Source organism: Calypte anna, chromosome 1, assembly GCF_003957555.1.
Source record: "Calypte anna isolate BGI_N300 chromosome 1, bCalAnn1_v1.p, whole genome shotgun sequence".
Lineage (NCBI taxonomy): Eukaryota > Metazoa > Chordata > Aves > Apodiformes > Trochilidae > Calypte > Calypte anna.
Window position 1 is genome coordinate 58,284,538 of NC_044244.1, and position 18,133 is coordinate 58,302,670.

At 44.7% G+C, this 18,133-nt stretch overlaps 2 protein-coding genes across 2 annotated transcripts in view; both read right to left on the bottom strand.

Moving 5' to 3' along the window:
• PARP12 (poly(ADP-ribose) polymerase family member 12) overlaps positions 1-18,133 on the bottom strand; it is a 23,046-nt gene continuing 4,913 nt past the window's right edge. Inside the window, exons 2-9 of the mRNA XM_030463154.1 lie at positions 10,453-10,694; positions 7,110-7,280; positions 6,507-6,627; positions 5,351-5,441; positions 3,320-3,395; positions 2,450-2,580; positions 753-904; positions 1-333 (exon numbers count right to left, since the gene is read on the bottom strand). Of these exons, the coding sequence (XP_030319014.1) occupies positions 53-333; positions 753-904; positions 2,450-2,580; positions 3,320-3,395; positions 5,351-5,441; positions 6,507-6,627; positions 7,110-7,169 (912 nt within the window). The 5' untranslated portion in view covers positions 7,170-7,280; positions 10,453-10,694 and the 3' untranslated portion in view covers positions 1-52. The remainder of the gene's footprint in view (positions 334-752; positions 905-2,449; positions 2,581-3,319; positions 3,396-5,350; positions 5,442-6,506; positions 6,628-7,109; positions 7,281-10,452; positions 10,695-18,133) is intronic.
• Positions 14,124-18,133, bottom strand: part of LOC103529502 (cystine/glutamate transporter) — a 17,796-nt gene continuing 13,786 nt past the window's right edge. The window contains exons 12-14 of the mRNA XM_008494948.2: positions 17,954-18,103; positions 15,280-15,454; positions 14,124-14,426 (exon numbers count right to left, since the gene is read on the bottom strand). Of these exons, the coding sequence (XP_008493170.1) occupies positions 14,362-14,426; positions 15,280-15,454; positions 17,954-18,103 (390 nt within the window). The 3' untranslated portion in view covers positions 14,124-14,361. The remainder of the gene's footprint in view (positions 14,427-15,279; positions 15,455-17,953; positions 18,104-18,133) is intronic.

The window sequence follows — 18,133 nt, forward strand, 5'->3', positions numbered from 1 at the left end:
GAGCTAGAATGTAATTTATTGAGTAGCAATTGAAAGGAGATTCTGCCATTCTTTACAGGATCATACACCGGGCCTGTGCACTGTACTCCAAGATATAGGCAGGGTAAATCTGGTGCTTCTCAAAGATGATGAAGATGGAAGGGTCTGTCAGGTGATCCACACAGCTGTCATAAAGTCTGTTAGAATTGCCAGGTCTGGCTGGAGGGCGAAGGTACTTGGGGTTTCCCTGAACAAAGTCTCCAACAAGAACACGAGCTACAAACATGCTGTAGCGACCTCTGAGAGAGGAGCAGTACTCGTGAGAGTAGCTGGCATCTCTGGCAAAGTAGCTTCCTAGGGACCAGAAAAAGTCACAGGTGAGACAGTACATTAACCAAGGAACAAACAGCTCTTATCAGTGCTTGGTCAGACAGGGTTTCATCAAACCCAGGTAGCTCTGAGCACATCCAGGTGTTTCCACATTAGCTTATTTTAAAGCATGGACTCTAGCTACATTTCCCCAGCAACCTCCCAGTCCAAGAGCTTTGCTAAACAGCAGGTACCTGACCCAAAGAGGGGTGGGTTTAGTCCTTCCTGAAATGGGATTGCTGCTGATGCTGCCTGCAGCACTGCAGGTGCACATGGCCGAGTGCCTTCGTGGCAGGAGTGTGGGTGTCAGGGACAGTCAGTCACCTTCCACCCACGCACCAGCCTGGCCAGGGGCTGCAGCCCATGCTTCCATGGATCCTGAACCCATGCTTCTGCATACATACCTTGTCCATACATTGTCCCATGAGTCCCGCAGATCCTCCAGTCGAAATTCTGCTCACAGATGGCAGGCACATGGGACGGACTTGTCCCATGGAACAGGAGCCGCTCATCCACCCATTCTGACCTACTGAGCTTCTTCATCTTCTCCTTTTGCCTAGGGATTAAAAAAAAAAAATTAAAAGAAATTATTACATTTTGCCCTGGTTCAAATGGGGACAGTTTCCCAACTCGATTCCTCCTGCTTTTGGGTCATGGAGGAACTGTGACACAAACCACTCTCAGCAGGGTTACAGCTTGCTTTACACTTCTGTTAGTACCCTGCTGCACAGCTGGCTCCTTCCAGCAAAACAAAAACTTCTCAGCATCACTATGGACTGAATCACCCACAATTGCATACCACATGAGAGAGTAAAGAGACAAACATCTCTTGACTGGGAATTGGTCAGTTCCCAAGTTATATAAATCCTGAATACATAAATATGGTTATAAAACTGAACCGTATAAAGCCATAATAAAGACTGCATAATCTCTACCCCTATCTTTCTCACATAAAAATTCCCATTAAAAAAAATTGCTTGTGGAAGAGGCCTAGAACAAAAAAGAATTAATTTGAGTATTGGTTAGTTCAGTCATGGTGAAGGAGACCATTCTCTTTGAACGACACTCACAGGAAGCACACAAAACATCTTATGTGATTAAAAGAGAACTGAGAAAAACCCAATAACCCCACCAAAGAGAGTGGTGTCCCAGCCCTTCCTAGGGCTGTCCTGGGGGATCCTCAGTCCCAGAGAGCAGGGAACACCCAGCATCATGAGCAATAGAAAGAAAGGCTCTGGAGCAACTCTTGGATAGAAGAGTCATACAACAGTATGGGATTCCTTATGGGACAGAGAGAAAGAGCATTCAGGGGAGGATTAGCACAGGAATTAAAATGGGGTGTTTAACAGAGGAGCTGTAAGTGGGAGAAGCAAGATGGTCTGAGGGCGGGACAAACATGGGAAAATAGTTTGTGTGTAGGTGGTTGGTCAGTCGGTGTGTCTGGTTATGGTCATTACAGGCTGCTCTGTCTTCTCATTAAACTCCATTTCTAACTCTTAACTGAACTCTCCAAATCTGTGTCCATGTTCATGTATGGGGTTCAGGGTGCAGCAACTGGAGTGGAACCCTGGATCACAGGAGCACATGGCACAAGCAGCTGCATCAAAGAGGGTGTTCAGGTCAGTGTGCAACCACGAGACAATATCAAGCTGGACAGTGAGTGAGGAGTCAGGTATTGAAAAGGTCATAAATCTGAACCAGATGCTGGAGAGACCAGAAAGTCTGAGCTGGCTTACCAGGAGGACCAGTAAGCCCAGGTCAACCACTGAAGGCACCATGAAGTCTTTAGAGACCCATGTGCATGTGTGTGTGTGTGTGTGCAAGATGTAACTGGAGATGCCAGCACATCCCAGGGGGCAGTGTCATATGCTGTGTGCATATTCATAACTTTTTGTGTGCATTTGTGTGTCTGTGCATGTGTGCCTGCCAGGAACATGTGCTGAACCTCACTTCCAGATGGGCCCAGGCACACACATATCTGGCAGACTCACCTCTGCTGGATTTGGAAACTCCTAAGGCAGGCTGTTGAGGACAACAGATCAGGAAATACCTGAACAGTCTTCTGCTATCATAAGGAGAATGAAACAAAATAGATACAAACCACTGAAAAACTTGCCAAAGTGTTGGGTTCTGGATCCTCTGCAGCTGCAGGATGCAATAATCTTTCATCGTCTTCTCAAACAGTCTCTTAATTTTTTCATATTCACAGGAAGCGGGGCTGAGCTGTACTAACTGAAAATTTGAAAACCACCAAAAATAAGGTATTACTGACAGTAACATATCTTAGTCCATCCAGAGGACCCAGCAACCTCCTCACATCAGAGAAAAAGCCCTGCCATTAAAATCACAAGCTTCTCCTGTCTCTCCAGTTAACCATCCCCTCCTTACCTTCACCCTCACTCCTTATATGAAAGGGTAAGCATGGACTGAGGAAAATGAATTAAATCCCATGTGAGCTTCCTCCAGTGGACACACCTCCACATCTAGGTTATTTTTACTTCAGAGTAAACTAAAGATGAAATGCTTGAAAGTGTTCAGGCTGAAGAAGAGTGAGTATAAATTTCCCCTTAACCTGACACCCTAGATCCTCCTAGCTCCTAGGGCTAAGCCTACTTTTACCATGGTGAATAACATTTTGCCTTTAATCAATGAAGGAAATACTACAACAACCCCTTAAGATACAATTCATACAGGTTTTTTGAGATTATTAGGTGCCACGGGAGCATGCAAAGGACAGGTCAGACCAGGAATGGCCAGAATGACCTTCCTTATTCTGTGAGGTATATGTAGGGAGTCTAAGGGAGTTTCTGAATGTGAAACTCTCAATCTTGTTTCACCTCATAATTGCTTATCTTGTAAGACATGTTTAAAAGCCAGGAACATCTCAAGTGCCTTGGATCATTTTCTCAGAAAAATCTTTAACAGGACACAGTTCACCTCACTCACTGGAGAGCTGGAAAGATATATATACCTTGAACCCAATATCGGGCAATGCAGATTGGTCCCATTGTGGAGGAAAAACAGAACATGTAAGAATCAAGTTTTGGCTGCAGGAAAGAAAGAGAAGCAAGTCAGTCCATGATACTCCTCAACCAAATCTCTCTTCTAGAGACCCCAGGTGCTGACCCTCTGGCAGCCTTCTGGTATCCCTGGATTTTTATTTTTGTTTTACTTTCCGCATCACCATTACCCCTTTTCTCCAGCTTAGATTTCCACACACTTGACCTTGGTAGGTCAAGACACTGGTAGGGCAACTTGAGAAATAACATGCTCCTAGGCAGGTGGTTTATACAACTGCTCCCAGCTAACCCTCTATGTGTGCTGCTTGAAACTCTAGGAAACTGGAGCATAAGCCCTCTCTTTCCATTTGGCTACTGTCCTGGTTTGGGCCAGGATAAAGGTGATTTTCTGCCTTGTACTTTTGCTTTCAGCTAAGTCTCTTGTAAGTAGTTGCACTTGCTGAAATTAACAGCAAGTTTTTCAGACAGTGTGTGTTTCTAGGACTGATAACACTCGACGTTTATAGTTACTGCTAGAGACTGGTGTGCAGAGCCAAGGACACTGCTCAGCTCTGAGGAAAACTTTTACCCTCCAGAAGGAATAAAGAGGTTCCACCTGCAGCCCTCCTTTGGGGAGGAACGGACAAGACAGATGCCAGAACTGACCAAACAGAGGATTCCATCCCATACATGTCATACTCAGTATAAATTTGAGGGACTGCAAGGGTCAAGCCAGTTTCCTGCCCTTCCTGTCTTTCCTGCTTCCCTTTCTTCGCCTGTTCCCTGTTCTGTTTTGGCACCCTGGGAGGATTCCATCCACTCATCTGCCTGTGGTCCTGATCCATGCCAGCCTGAATCTGTGTGTTCCTGCCTCCAGCTCATGTGAGAGTTACTGGGGGAGAAGGAGGGAAGGAACGTGGGATAGATTTTCCTCTATATTTGTATATATTTAGTGATTTTTCATATTTATCATTACTGTTTCATTAAAGCTGTGTACTTTAGTTTCCAACCCATAAGTCTCTCTCCCTTATTCTCTCTCCCTTCTTTATCAGGGAGGAGAGAGAGATTAATAGAGAGCATCTGTTACTCAGTTTAATTGGTGGGACAGGGCTAAACCGTGACAGCTACTCATCCTTAAATTGATGGCCAGATGGGTGGCCTGGCCCTACCCATCCCCAGGACCAAGCCTGCCAGGAGGCTGTGGGAGGCACTGATGCCCCTGTCAGTGCTCAACAGCTTCAAGGCCCTCCTGGCACCTGTGTATTAACCCAGGTACCAGCCGCATTAGTATCCACTCAGGAGCTACAGTTTGTTTTCTTTTTGCAACAACCCACCCTTGGATGAACCGACCCGTAGGCTGAACCCTTGGCTTCAAGTGCACTGTCTGGTGGTGAGTTTCTCAAGCAGACAAGGTTCTTACTACAATAAAGCAGTGGCACAACCAACTTTTACAGCAGATGTGCTCAAATTCTGTAAAACTGAACTTCCTTAAAAAAAAAGCAGTAAAATAGGAGATACCAAATAAGTGCACGAGTTCATTTTATTTAGAGGTATTTGCTTCTGTGCTATATTTTATCCTCAGCTTTCCAGGGGATGGAATCTATTTGATCCACAGTTCTTGGGACTGGCAGTCCCTTGCTCCTACACTGTGCACAGTTTATTTAATATTGTTGGGACATAAATCAAGGCATAAAAATTCCTGGCATGGTTTTGTCAGCCCTATGTGGCCTTGCTCTCACAGAGAGAATAAATCTACTCCAGGGATCTCTCATGGCTGCCAGAGACTGCCACCCAACAACCTTCCAGCACACTTGACAGAAGTGTTACATAATTTACAAATCCTCTAAAATTTGTCATTAAGCAAAGGGTATCTAAAAATAAATTTAAGCAATCTAAAAATAAATTTAAGCAATCTAAAATTGAATTCTGTGCAGGTAGGAGGAACTTCTTAGCAGAGAGGTGCTGTCATATAGCAACATTATTAAAAAAGGAATGTAGATTACCTTTTGTCCTGCCCACCTTGACAGGACAGAAATTTTGGCAGTCGGGCAACTTTTCTTTGAGTTTCATAGGTCAGATTTGTTTGGACCATATCTGAAAAACAGAATAACTCAATATTCAGAAAATTTATTGTCCAGGGACACACTCTGATGCGTTTAGAAAAAATTTTAAAAGGTAGGTAGCCCTGAACACCTCATGGAGGCAATTCTATCTACCACACCCACCCAATTCCATAGTTCAAAACCATTCCCACATGTACTGCTTCTTGTTAGAGATCAGGAAGGTCAGCCACCTGCTAGCATAGGTTGTGAAGCTCAAAGGCAACCAACCACCAACTGCACCCTCACACACGTTCACATTCAGGCTGTCAGCCAGAAAAAAAAACATATCTGACGTCAGGCCTACAGCAGGGAAGAGTTTTCAATATGATGGAAGCCATAAATCTAGCTTTCCTGGCAGGGCAGGGTTGTTATGTGTTGCTATGAGGAAAGTCTGTCCTCTCCTCTTGGTCCTGAAACAATATTACAGAGTGCATGCTGTGTGACATGGCTAATTATCCATTGTTTCCTCCTTTAAACACCACTCTCTTAATTCATGCCAGGAAACAGATTTAAAGTTTGGAAAGCTAACAGGCATTTAAAGATGGGCAGATAAATTAGAAGCAGAAAAGCATTTCTCATTTTCCCATTCTCTCTTCATGCAAGCAGCCCTTAACTGTCCTTTGCTGCACTGTGTGCTTTCTCTCTCCATTAGTAGCTTGCAAAATGTCTACCATGGCCTCAATTCATCACCATTTGACTTTTCAGTGCCTATTTTTTTCCTTTCTCCTCTTCAGCTGTATAGACTCAAATGCATAAGCCAGGTACCATGAAGTGCTTGCTCTCAGCTCTTATTCTGAATATACAATATTGTCAGAGATGCTTTTTTTGGCTGTGGAAGCACAAGTCCAGAAGCTTGAGTGCAGCACCCCAAAAGTGCAGAGAAATGTACATATTGCTTAAGTTCTGCCTGGAGAAAAACTTCCAGGAGGAAAAAAAAAAAAAAAAGACTTGTTCAAATAAAGGCAGACATAAGTTGACAACTCTGCACGAAGGAGGCTAACTTAGAGCCAACTACACTACTACTACATTAATAATTTAAAACAAGTAGATACTTCACCTTTAAGGTTTAATTTATACTTCTGAGACCCAGCCGTGAAGAGCACAAAGCCTTTCTGGTCAGCTAGAAACAGCTCCTCCAGATCTGCAGATGTCACCGTGGCACAGCAGTGCTCTGGATGCTATAGAAAGAACAAGGAAATTATACCTGTTAGAAAACAATCTTTGTTTTAGGTGACACTGGGGGGAAATGCCAATGCTTCCCCAGGCCCCTAGCACAGGATGCCATTCTGAACAAAGTCTCTATGGCTTCAAGCATTTTGTTCTTCAGCAGTGCAGGGGTACCCCACAGAGAACAGCTGCTTGTGACAACAGCAACAAAGCAGCCTTCACAGCCTGTGTGGTCAGCTTCAGCCTACAGACATCCATCATCATTGGAAAATGCACTCGCTTTCAAAGCCAGTCCTTTGAAAGCTCTCACAGGGTAGCAGGACTGCTTTGAGGGACAATTAATAAGAGAAATCCACCAGAGCATCAGAGCAGCACTACCAGGGCACCCAGCAGTGTGTGTGAAAGAGACCAGCTACAGAATAACATGCCCTAAATAACTCTCCAAAGGTGGCTTAACAAGAGCTCTGGTCTCACAAGAGCAGGTGGGTCTCACCTCTTTCCCATACTCAATCCACTGCCCAGAATCATCGAGCCAGTACCAGGCATACTCCATTTGGGGAGCAGACAGATGCAGAAGTCACCACAGTCAGAAGGCACCACGGATGCAGAAGAGCTCACCAACTGCTGGAGGCTGACCAGTTGCTGCAAGGCTGCTTGCTTGACCCTAACATCAGAAGAGAAATCCAGATTAAAGTGTAAGTCTTTTCCAAAGCTGACATAATATGTGATATCCCTGGTCTGGTCAGAAGTCTAATCAATTCTCAGAAAATGAGACACTTGCAGATAGAAAGTGGAGGCTTGACCCTGAACCATGGATCTGATGTTTGTATGTTTATGGGGCATGGGAAGTATCACAGAAATCACCCTGACCTCTGTGGCTGGGACCAAGATTGCTGTTTTTCTCAAATATATATATATACTTTATATATATATGCATATATATATATATGCATACACATATTCAGCTTGCCCAGATGCTGGTGGCAAGGGCTTCAGGGATGGCCTCTATGAGAAGAGACCAGGGGATGTCCCATGTCATAGAGTCATTTAGGTTTGAAAAGACCTTTAAGATCATCAAATCCAACCACAAACCTGTCACTCTCAAGACCACCATTGAACCATGTCCCTAAGTACCACATCTGCAAGACTTTCAAATACCTCCAGAGATGGTGACTACACCACTTCCCTGGACAGCCTGTTCCAGAGCCTGACAACCATTTCAGTGAAGGACTTTTTCTTAATATCAACCTAAACCTCCCCTGGAACAACTTGGAGGCCATTTCCTCTTGTCTTATTACGAGGGAGAAGAGAACAATCCCCACCTTGCTACAGTCTCCTTTCAGGTAGTTGTAGAGAATGATAAGGTGTCCCCCTTCAGCCCCCTTTTCTCCAGATTAAACAACTCCAGTTCCCTCAGCCATTCCTCAGCAGACTTGTTCTCCTGACCCTTCATCATCTTTATTGCCCTTCTTTGTACCTACTCCAGAACCACAATGTCCTTGTAGTGGGGGCCCAAAAATGAAGACAGTACTTGAGGTGTGGCCTCACCAGTGCCAAGTACAGGAGGATGATCACTATTCCTGCTGGCCACACTACTTTTGATACTAGCCAGGATGCCATTGGCCTTCATGGCAACTTGGGTACATCGTTATTTTCCACACACTCCAGGAACTTCCTAGATTATCTCCTTTCTGCTGTATTATGTTTCCAGTAGATATCTTCCTTTTCTAAGAGGTAGAGGAGCCAACTAGAAAAGGTGTTATGTAGGACCTTGTTCTCACCAAGAAGGACTGACTGGTGGAAAACAATAAGCTTAAGGGCAGCTTTTGCTGAAGGGACCACAAAATGGTGGAATTCAGGATCCTTATGGCAACAAGGAGGGTGAGCAGCAAGCTCACTACCCCTGACTTCAGTAGAGCAGATTTTAACCTCTTTGGAGATCTTCTTGGAAGGGTATCATGGAATAAAATCCTAGACAGTAGAGGAGCCCAAGGAAGCTGGTCAATATTCAAATTGGCTCCTCCAAGCCCAAGAGCAATGCATCCCAAGAAAGACAAAGACAGACAAGAATGCCAAGAGACCTGAATGGATGAACAAGGAGCTCCTGAACACTCTTGTAAAAAGAATGTCTTCAGAGAGTAACTTGGGAGAACTACAAAGAAGTTCTCCAAGCAGGCAGGGATCAGGTTAGGATAGCTAAAGCCCAGGCAGACTTTAACTTCAGGAGACAGTGTACCTTAATTTTATATCAAATCACATGCATGCCACGAGGCCAGGTTGTGAAGCCTTAAAAGGCACAGGGAAAATACAGGTGGGGATCCTCTTGGGAGGCACCCAGCTCAAGCTGCAATAAATTGTCCCTGTGACAGAACCCGGGGTTCAAACTTTTCTTTATAATCAGAGGCTAAGATTGGATCCAGCTGTACCCAAATTCCTCTGAGAAGAAGCTTAGAAAACAAGGGGTCCAATCCAAACCTCACAGACACCAGAGTCATATCAAACTCTCCTCTAACAGGACCCAGCCAACATTTTTCTATGTGTCTCATCACAAAATTACTCTGTCATGGAGCACATACAGCTAAGAACTGCCCACCTGTAGCTGTGGAGTTTGCAAAGGTCTTTGGCTGAGCTACGCAGAGCTGCCCAAAGAATCTGGACACAGTGTTCACAGAGAAACCAGAGATGATAATTTATCTGGCTCTGATGCCATTTATGATTTGGAAGTGAAGGCAGGTATTTAGAGTAGTCTAATGAGGGGAAATCACAAGAGGGGGTGCTCCCTCATAGAGCTGGTTACAGTACAAAGGTCCATAAAGGTTTGGCAGCCCCTGGACCACCAGAACAAAGAGCAAGGAAGGACTCAAGTCTCTTTTGCAGACCTAATCTGTTCAGCACTGTCTTTAGACCATGGTTGCTTGGTGTGCAGTTACACCAGCCAGGCCTGTTCCTAGAAAAATGCTACCAATCAATTTTATCTCAAACCTTACTGGGGTAGATTCATGAGATCCAGCACTTCCAAGTGGAAATGGGGTTTTTTGGATGCGGCTCTCCCTTTCCTCCCCTCTGCACAGCAGTGTGCTGCTGCTGCTGCCATAGCAGAAGAATTTGAAGGTTGTAGATTCAAAGTGTAGGATTTGAGGGAGCAGAGGGGAAAAGGAGAGGAAAGCAGGGGAGTGGATTGGGATGATGTTCCCAAGTAGCTTTTTTCCCTTGCACCACCCCCCTCCATTCCTTCTTCTCCTCACTCCTAGATGGATGCTAACCCCTGCTGGTTCCCCTGCAGAGACCTGGGGCTCCCACCCCCCCCCAGTGCCCATCAGCTTTCCAAAATGCCCAGTTCTTCTCTACTTTCACTTTCACTTGCCAGTGTTTCTGCCCCTTGCAGGGATTTGCCAGTCACCAACTAACGCCAGCTAGAAAGAAACAGAGGTGAAACACTTACAAAAGCAAACAGAAATATTTTACCGGCAAGACAGGTAACGTCCTTCCCCTTTTGAGGAGGATTTCTGTATCTGGTCTTGTGCAACTGAGAGATATGCTAGAAATTTGATTTTTATGCCTCTACAGGAATAGGTTTGTACAGAGGAAATTTTATGTATGAAAAGCAACTTCATGCCACCTTTCCTCTTGCACACTTCTCCCTCACATGGAAGAAAGGATGAATTAATGAAGCTACAAACACAGCTTACAGTACAACTAACTGCAAGCAGGTATGCTTCCAGCAGACCTTCAAGCCAAGCCCACAAACCATGAAATGCCCAAGTTCCTCCCTCCCATCTCTGCAGTAATCCAGGAAAGAGCCTGGCATACATTCCCTCCCCTGCTCCCCTACTCACAGTCCTGCTGTCGGGCTGCTGGGCCTCCACCCCTGGGAGCTGAGGGCATGAGCCACGTGTCCGTGAGTCAGAGGAGCCCTCTGAACCCTTCCTCCGCATGGGAAAGGTCACCCTGGTGCAGTAAAACCTCTGGAAATAAAATATGAGCGGCTTGCTCCAGCTCCTCGTGAAATCCCAGCTGCGGGGTTGTACCTCGGAGCCTCTCTCTCGGAGTCTCTCCGAGTGGAACGTCACAAATGCCTCTGCTCCAGGCACTGACCCTGAGGAAACTGAGCTGAGGAACATTTCCTTCTGGCTATTGCGCCACACTCACAGGCATCTGCCAGGCATGAGCAGAGGGGCCAGGCACAGCTGATGCTTTTGGCAGATTCACCAGTAAAATCAACATCCCTACGAGCCAGTGTAGTTTGTCCACACTGCTTGGTTCCTGTCATCGCGCACCAGTGCTTCCTTTGAGCCAGCTCCTCCCAGCCTTCCAGTGGCTGGGCATATTTAGGGCCTTCTCCTTTCAAGATTCCTGCTGGGAGCAGCTTCTGCTAAACATCGTTCTTTAAAAGCCAAAATTCTGGCGTTGCCTTGCAAAGCAAACCCCAAATCTCAATGCAGAAAGGAGGTGCATCTCTCAACATGCTCTCTGTGGTGGTTATGGCACTGTAGGAGCTGCATGGAACAACCCAAACCAGTGCCAACCAAGCATGGAGTCCAGCAAGGCAGGCACAGTCAGTATTTGCATTCCTTTACGCCAAAGTCTGAGCCTCTGCTCTGTTCTTCCCCATGAAAATCAGAGCAGGGTTAGCAGCTTTCCAGTCTGACCCCCAGCCTTGCAGTCTAAAAGGCTGACAACATTTCCCAACAGAGCTCTGAAGCATAAAGCTTAATGAGAGGTCAAGTAGTATTAATTACATAAGCTTGTTCACGTGTAAACATTTTTTTAGTACTTCTTTTTGTTACACAAACTACATTCAGTTGAATTGCCCATAACATTTTTGATTCCTGATGATCTAGTCAGACCAGATCAGCAGTGGCTGAAACACAGAAATCCATGTTTTAGTTTTGGAAAGTCAGCATGATTAAGTGTATTTTATAGACATAGTAGTAAAAACCAAACAAACAAACAAAAACCAAAAGAAAAACCCACCTAAACCAAAAAAGCACCACAAATGTAATTATGAAGGTGAACTTTGCTTCTTCCCTATCCGGCCTTCATTGACTGGCTTTTGACCTCCCATATAATGTCTGCCTTTCAGCTCCACAGTTGCACAACTTCTATGCTACCCTTTGACTGAAGAGATTTGTAGGATTAGGTCCTGCAGGTTGATTTTTGCATCTGTGGATTCTCTAGTAAAATACTCTTCTGAACTGAAGCCAAGAGCTTCAGCAGGCATGAGATATCTGCTGTAGGAGAAACATTCTGGCTTGGCAGAATATGTTTATGTAACTTTGCTGAGGGCAGCATACCATCCACTCTAAAAACAAACAACTCGCCACAAACTGGAAACTTGGGTTCACTGTAAACTGAGGCTTTCTGAACATCATATTTTTTTTTATTATTATTTTTATTGCCTTTAATTGCAATGTCATCTGTGGAGCTTCTGAACCTCTGATTTCAAACTGCCAATGTAACTCTGGTACTATATCTCTTTTCACTTCCAGTATCTGACAGGTCTTGGAGCAGACATCCTATATATAGCCCTACGAGATCATCTTCCTGCACAGTCAGCAGAGGCACTCAAGTGTGATTTCCCTGCATATGTCAAATGATTTATCATGTATAAAGAAACCATGGGCCAGGAGGTAGGATCACTTATTTTCCCCTCAGAAATTACAATTCATGTTCCCTTTTTCTCTTCAGAGAACTTGGACTAAATAAATTACATTTCACCCTTTCTGTGTGTTTCTTTTCAGACAATCAGCAGCTCTGCTGCAATTTCAGGCCCCTGCAAGGTTTGATGCATGAGTATTGATGCTAGAGCCTGGGCACACTGTGCTCACAGGGGTCCTGCAGCACCTCAGGCATCTACCTCAAGATGGGAAAAATGCCCCCAAAATGCCACGTAAGGGGGTGTACTCAGGATGCGATGGGTGATGGGACTCACCTGGTTCTGCAAGGTCTTCTGCAGGTTGGTTCCCCAGCCACCAGCACTGAGCCCCAGACATGAGGTGCTATGAGAAGGTGTGTCAGGGAATTCAGATTCAGGAAAGCCCAGCATTAAGGGGGGGACCAACCCATTCCTGGGAGCCTAGAAACATTTCCAGATCTCACAAAACCACGCTATCATTTCAAGCTGTTACCTTCTCCTGTAGGTTGTGATGCTTTTCCCAGTAAGACTGGATTTCCTGTTGGACAGTGTCCAGCAGCTTGTAAAATAAACTGTTGGAGGATAGGAGGGGGGGAAACAAGCCCTGCAACCTTGCTGCTACTATCCCAGCTTAATTTAGCACAGGAATGGAAAGAAGTCAGAACAGCAATAATAATACTCAACTGATCTGGAAAAAAAAAAAGACCCACAACTTATTTATTTTCAAATCTTAATGGTGAATTTTACAAGTTTTGCTAGATTACATTGGGTTTATACATGGTACTTTGGTTTGACTCTAAGAACATAAATGCTTGATACAGAAGATTAAAAATGCTCCATGTTCTGCTATTCCTCTCTCAGTGGTCATTAGAGGAGTCTCAGCATATTACTTTCCATCTTTTAGGAGAAAACTAACAAATAAGTGATTTAAAATAGTTAACTGCTGTTTTATCTTGACATAATATTTCTACAGTAATAATGTAATCCAGAGCAACTCAATAATAGAAACCTTCCTTAAGTCAAAAGTTCAAATGAGCATTTAAGTATCAATTCAGCAAATCATTTGAGCACAGATTTAAAGTTAGAGCTCTGATATGAAGTCTTCTTGCACCACCAAAAGATGAACTTATTCAGGAATCTACCCAAAGTCTTGTAAGTGGTCTTGTCTAACTAAAGAAGAAAATGTATTTTCAACTTCAGTGGTGTTGGGTTCAGAGGGTTTCAGGAGTTGAGGGAGTGATCAGGACCAATTTTTGTTGATTTGTCCTATTCTTGTTGATATTTAGCCAGTTTTTAAGATGTGTTTGTACATTTTGAAATGCCGTCTCAGAAAAATAGACTTGAAAACGGAAATGTTATTTCAAAGCAAAATAAACTTACTCTGCTTACACAATAATGAAAGCTAAATATTCTGACCTCACTTTGTTAATATTCAAATTTCAGAGGGTTTTCAAATACCTTCTCTTAAACCTGAATGTGCACTTTCTGGTGAGTCAAGTTTTATCCCCATCCCTTCTCCTTTCTATCATCTGCCTTATTTCTAATTTGCTCTCCCCACCCATTTTCCTTCCTTATATTTGTCCATAGCATGGCTATTTCAACACTGCAGTTTGAAACCTGTATTAGCTTCCATGTATTGGACTCTTAAGTTCTGCAGCATTCTCCCTTCCTCTATTTGCCAAGTTAAGAAATTAAAAAATACACACACACAGTGTTTTACCAAGGTCTGGGCTAGGCTACAAAATTAAGATCTTGGTTTTGAATGCACTCTGCAGGAGAAATAAGCTCAGTTCAGATTATTAGGTTGTAGAGATAAAAAAGAAAAAAGGATAAAAAAGATAAAGGATAAAATAAAGGTAAAGGATAAAATAAAGGTAAAGGATAAAATAAAGGATAAAAAAGAAAAGGGCAGAAACAAATGTGACGTGCTCATCCCAATCCTGATGAGCAAGCTTAGGAACATTTTGCTCCAAGTTTTGGCTCAGGTTCACTCTCATGTGCAGTGGTTAAATGAATAGGAGCATGGCCTGCTTTTGGTAGGATCAAAGCTATCAGAAACAGAGTAAGCAGATTTTATCTTTATCTTTGCCTATGAGTTCTGATGGTTTTCTCAGTAAGTCTTGATTTCTTGTGGGACTACTTCCAGCAGTATTTGTAGTTTGTGTGTAAGGTAATCTGAAAAGGGCAAAAAAAGGAAGAAAGTTTAGTCTGGAGGAAATCTTGAGATACAACTGAAAATGAGAGCATCAGCACTGGTGGCTGGAGCACTTTATCTTAGCAGAGCACTGTATTTGTTTCCTTTCTTATTGTATGTTCTCTCTCCTATTCAGTGGTTATGATACACCTCAGCCCAACATCAAAAGAAAACATGATAACTAAAATTATAAATTAACTGAAAATTGAACTCTTGTTTATGACTAAATCACTGTGCCACCAGGGCTACACCCAAAGGAAACCTGTGCTAGATACTGTGTGGATTGGAAGCGTATTTCATTTACACACCCACTTTTGCGCTCAAAAACATCCTGGCCTCTTCACTGAAGAGCCAGCCTTCACACATGACTGTCTGTCAGTCTCTCCATCCTAACTTTTGATCTTGTTGCTCTCAGTGCCAGATGAATTTGACTGAGAGGTGGTGATCTTGAAGTTATGATTAAGTTTAATAGAAACCAGGGCTGGGGTGTGAAAGCGACCCTTGCTGTTCCCACTGTTGGTTGCTGTTCCCTGTCTGTTTTCTTAAGCAAAGCACCAGACTGACTTATCAGGATGTTCATAAGCCAGGCAGATACACTCTGTGCCTGGCTGCCAACCACCCACAGCACAGCCTGCCCCTCATCTCTGTGAACAGCAGCCGTGGAGGCTGTGTCTTGGGAAAGCCATCGAAGGGGTGGCAGGGGTCATGATACAGGTTTCATGAGGCCTGTTGGTTATGGAGCAGTTTGCATTAGGATGAGCACTGGGAACAAACCAACATCACCACCCCGGGCGTGTTTAGGTCTACAGGACTGAAACTCAAACATATACTTACAAAACGGGCTACGGCAACGACTTAACATTTGCCTATGGATTATGAGGTAGTAGACTGGAAAACCACTTAAAACCACGGTGCATCCGATGCTAATGTTCACAGGGTCTGAGTAGAAAGACATTGCCACTGTGAAGAGGCAGATGATGGTAAAAGAGACAGGAACGAAGAGAGGAACCTGGGGGAAAGAGCACAGTTGACTCTTGGGCAAAACTGGTGGCTGTAGCAAATCAGCCTCTACACACTTCTTCATCTTAACAAGAGATTAGAAAAGTCATATAGCTGTCCTGCACACTGTTTCTGTGCAACCAGTTGCAAGCAAGTAGGTTGCCTAGAACAAAAGTTGACTTGTACCACCTTGGGAGCACAAAGAATCATAGAATGTTAGTGGTTGGAAGGGACCTCTAAAGATCGAGTCCACCCTCCCTGCCACAATAGGATCACCTAGGGCAGGCCACACACCAATGCATCCAGGTGGGTTTTGAAAGTCTACAGAGAAGGAAATTCCACAACTCTCTGGGCAGCCTGTTCCAGTGCTCCATTACCCTCACAGTAAAGAAGTTTCTCCTCATGTTGAAGTGGAACTTCCTATGTTCTATCTTAAACCCATTAATCCTAGTCCTTCCACGGGGCACCAGACATTGCACCCTGTGAGGTGCATGCCTCCTATACTCATGTGCATCAGAATATAAACCTTACTTGCAACTGAAAGCCAAGCAGGGGGAGGAGTCATCTGTACCCCACTGCTCTCTGAATGTTCTACTCCTGTGCATGCCCACATAGCTACTTGCCACCTATGGCACCTGCAGGTAGAAAAACTGAAGCCAAAAGTAGAAGCAGCACTTTGAATCAAACTGTGACTCATTTTGACCTGCCTCCAGCTTGCCTGGGACTTATAGTGTATAAAACAGGATAAACTGGACTTTCTATCTCCACAGTACATGCATCAAGAGCATGAGTTTCAACAACACCCTGACGAAAGACCAAAGAAGCAATCAGCACTTCAGCCTTACCCTGTAGGGTGGTCCAATTAATTCAAGGGAGACTTCAATAAATAATAAAACTGTGAAACTTGCCCTCGGTTTTCAGATCCAACTTCAGCCAAGTTACTCGTGGTCATGGCTGACAGAATGAAAGAGCAGCTGGTCTCACCAAGGGTGACAATCTCTTTTCCAGTAACAGAGATGCTATTTTGGATGCTGACCATGCCAAGCTGGAAGAGATCAGTTGCTCTAGTGATGGCAGCCATCCAGCCACCAAACTTAGGTGCTCTTGCTATTTTTCCTCCCACAGCATCCTCTGCCAACCTCTCCTATGTCAACTCACTCACGCTACACATATGCTTAAGAGGTGTGTGAGAGGACTTCCTCCTCTTACCCAGGTTTTCTCTCAATTTTTAACTCAAAATGCTACAGGGGAGAAGAAGTACCAGCACAACATGATTTGGTCCCGTTAATCTAGTGGCAGAAGACAACCCGTATCTGGCCACTAGAGCGCAGCATATGCCCACACCACCTGCACGCAACCCTTTCCGCTCACTGCTTCGGGCTGCAAGTGATCATAACAAATAGGGAGAGGAGGGAAAAAACCCAAACAAATAAACACAAAGCAAACAAACAAACTGACCAAAATCCCAGCATTTCTCTCCCTCGCTTTGTCTGCCTTGTGAGCCGCGAAAAGCCTAAATCTCTGTCTAAAATAAAAGAAGGCAAAATCTCAGCAGCTGAAAACTTCACCAGTTCGGTCCACTACTTAACTTTCCCTCAGCTTGGTTGAAAAGAAAAAGAGAAAGTCTATTTAAAATCTAATTCTGGGTGAGTACACCGTTGCAGCCAGCCAACAAACTGGGAAGCTTCAAGCTCTGTGCTAAACACGCTGTCTCCAGCAAAGACAGAGAAGATAAATTAACTGCAAACTTTGCGTTATGCCTGGTGTGTCTTGGGGAGGAGCCCTGGGAGCCACGGGAAGTTTTTCTGTCCCCTGAGCATCTCGCTGATCAGCTGCCCGGTGCCTGTGGCCTCAGAGGTTTCCTCTCCTCCCCAGGAACTGGCTGGAGGCACCGTGCAGGCGTGACCAGAGACGGGAACAAACTGTGCGTGCCTCAAGCATCACCCCAGCCACTATCTCCTGCACGTTATCAGGCAGTGGGAAAGGTGCCCTAAGCATAAGAAAGCTGCTACAGCACCAAGTCCAGCTTCTGCTGACTCTATCTAATATTATTGAGCCAACGGATTACACCCCTTAAGGTCAGGTTTGCTCCCTGAATCCCTCTTCCCATACTCTTTTTTTTTTCCCCAAGCCTGACTAAATACTCTCCTGCAAGAATCTACCTACCACTGGAATGACATCCAGGCAAGGATCCTTCCTTGCAGCCCCTCAGAGATGAGTGCAGGAGCTGCCTTCTGCATGTCTCCCATGGGGTTCCCAGCCTGAAACTTTGCCCCGTGGAGCAGGCTGCAACCTCACAGCCGCTACTGGTGACACCGTGCAGAACAGGCTTTATAGGATCTCCCACATCCTGTTTAGGCACATCTGCGACCTCTTGAGAGATAGGGATCAAGATCCCTTAGAGCCTAAAGGCAGCCACGGCCATGCAATGCCCTATCGATTAGCAAATCAGAGTGAAGAGATGGGAAGCCTGTGCATTCCTGGCTGTCAGATGCATCCCGTGAGTTACCTTGAATGGGCTCTGCAGCTCCGGGTGCCGGTGGCGATGGACAATGAGCCCGAGGGTGGCTAATCCTATGAAGAGCCATCGGGAAAAGCTGAAGAAGTTCATTAGATGGTAGATATCTCCGATACACACCATGGCAGTAACCAAAGGGAACTGAGCATTGTGAAGATGAAACACAGTCAT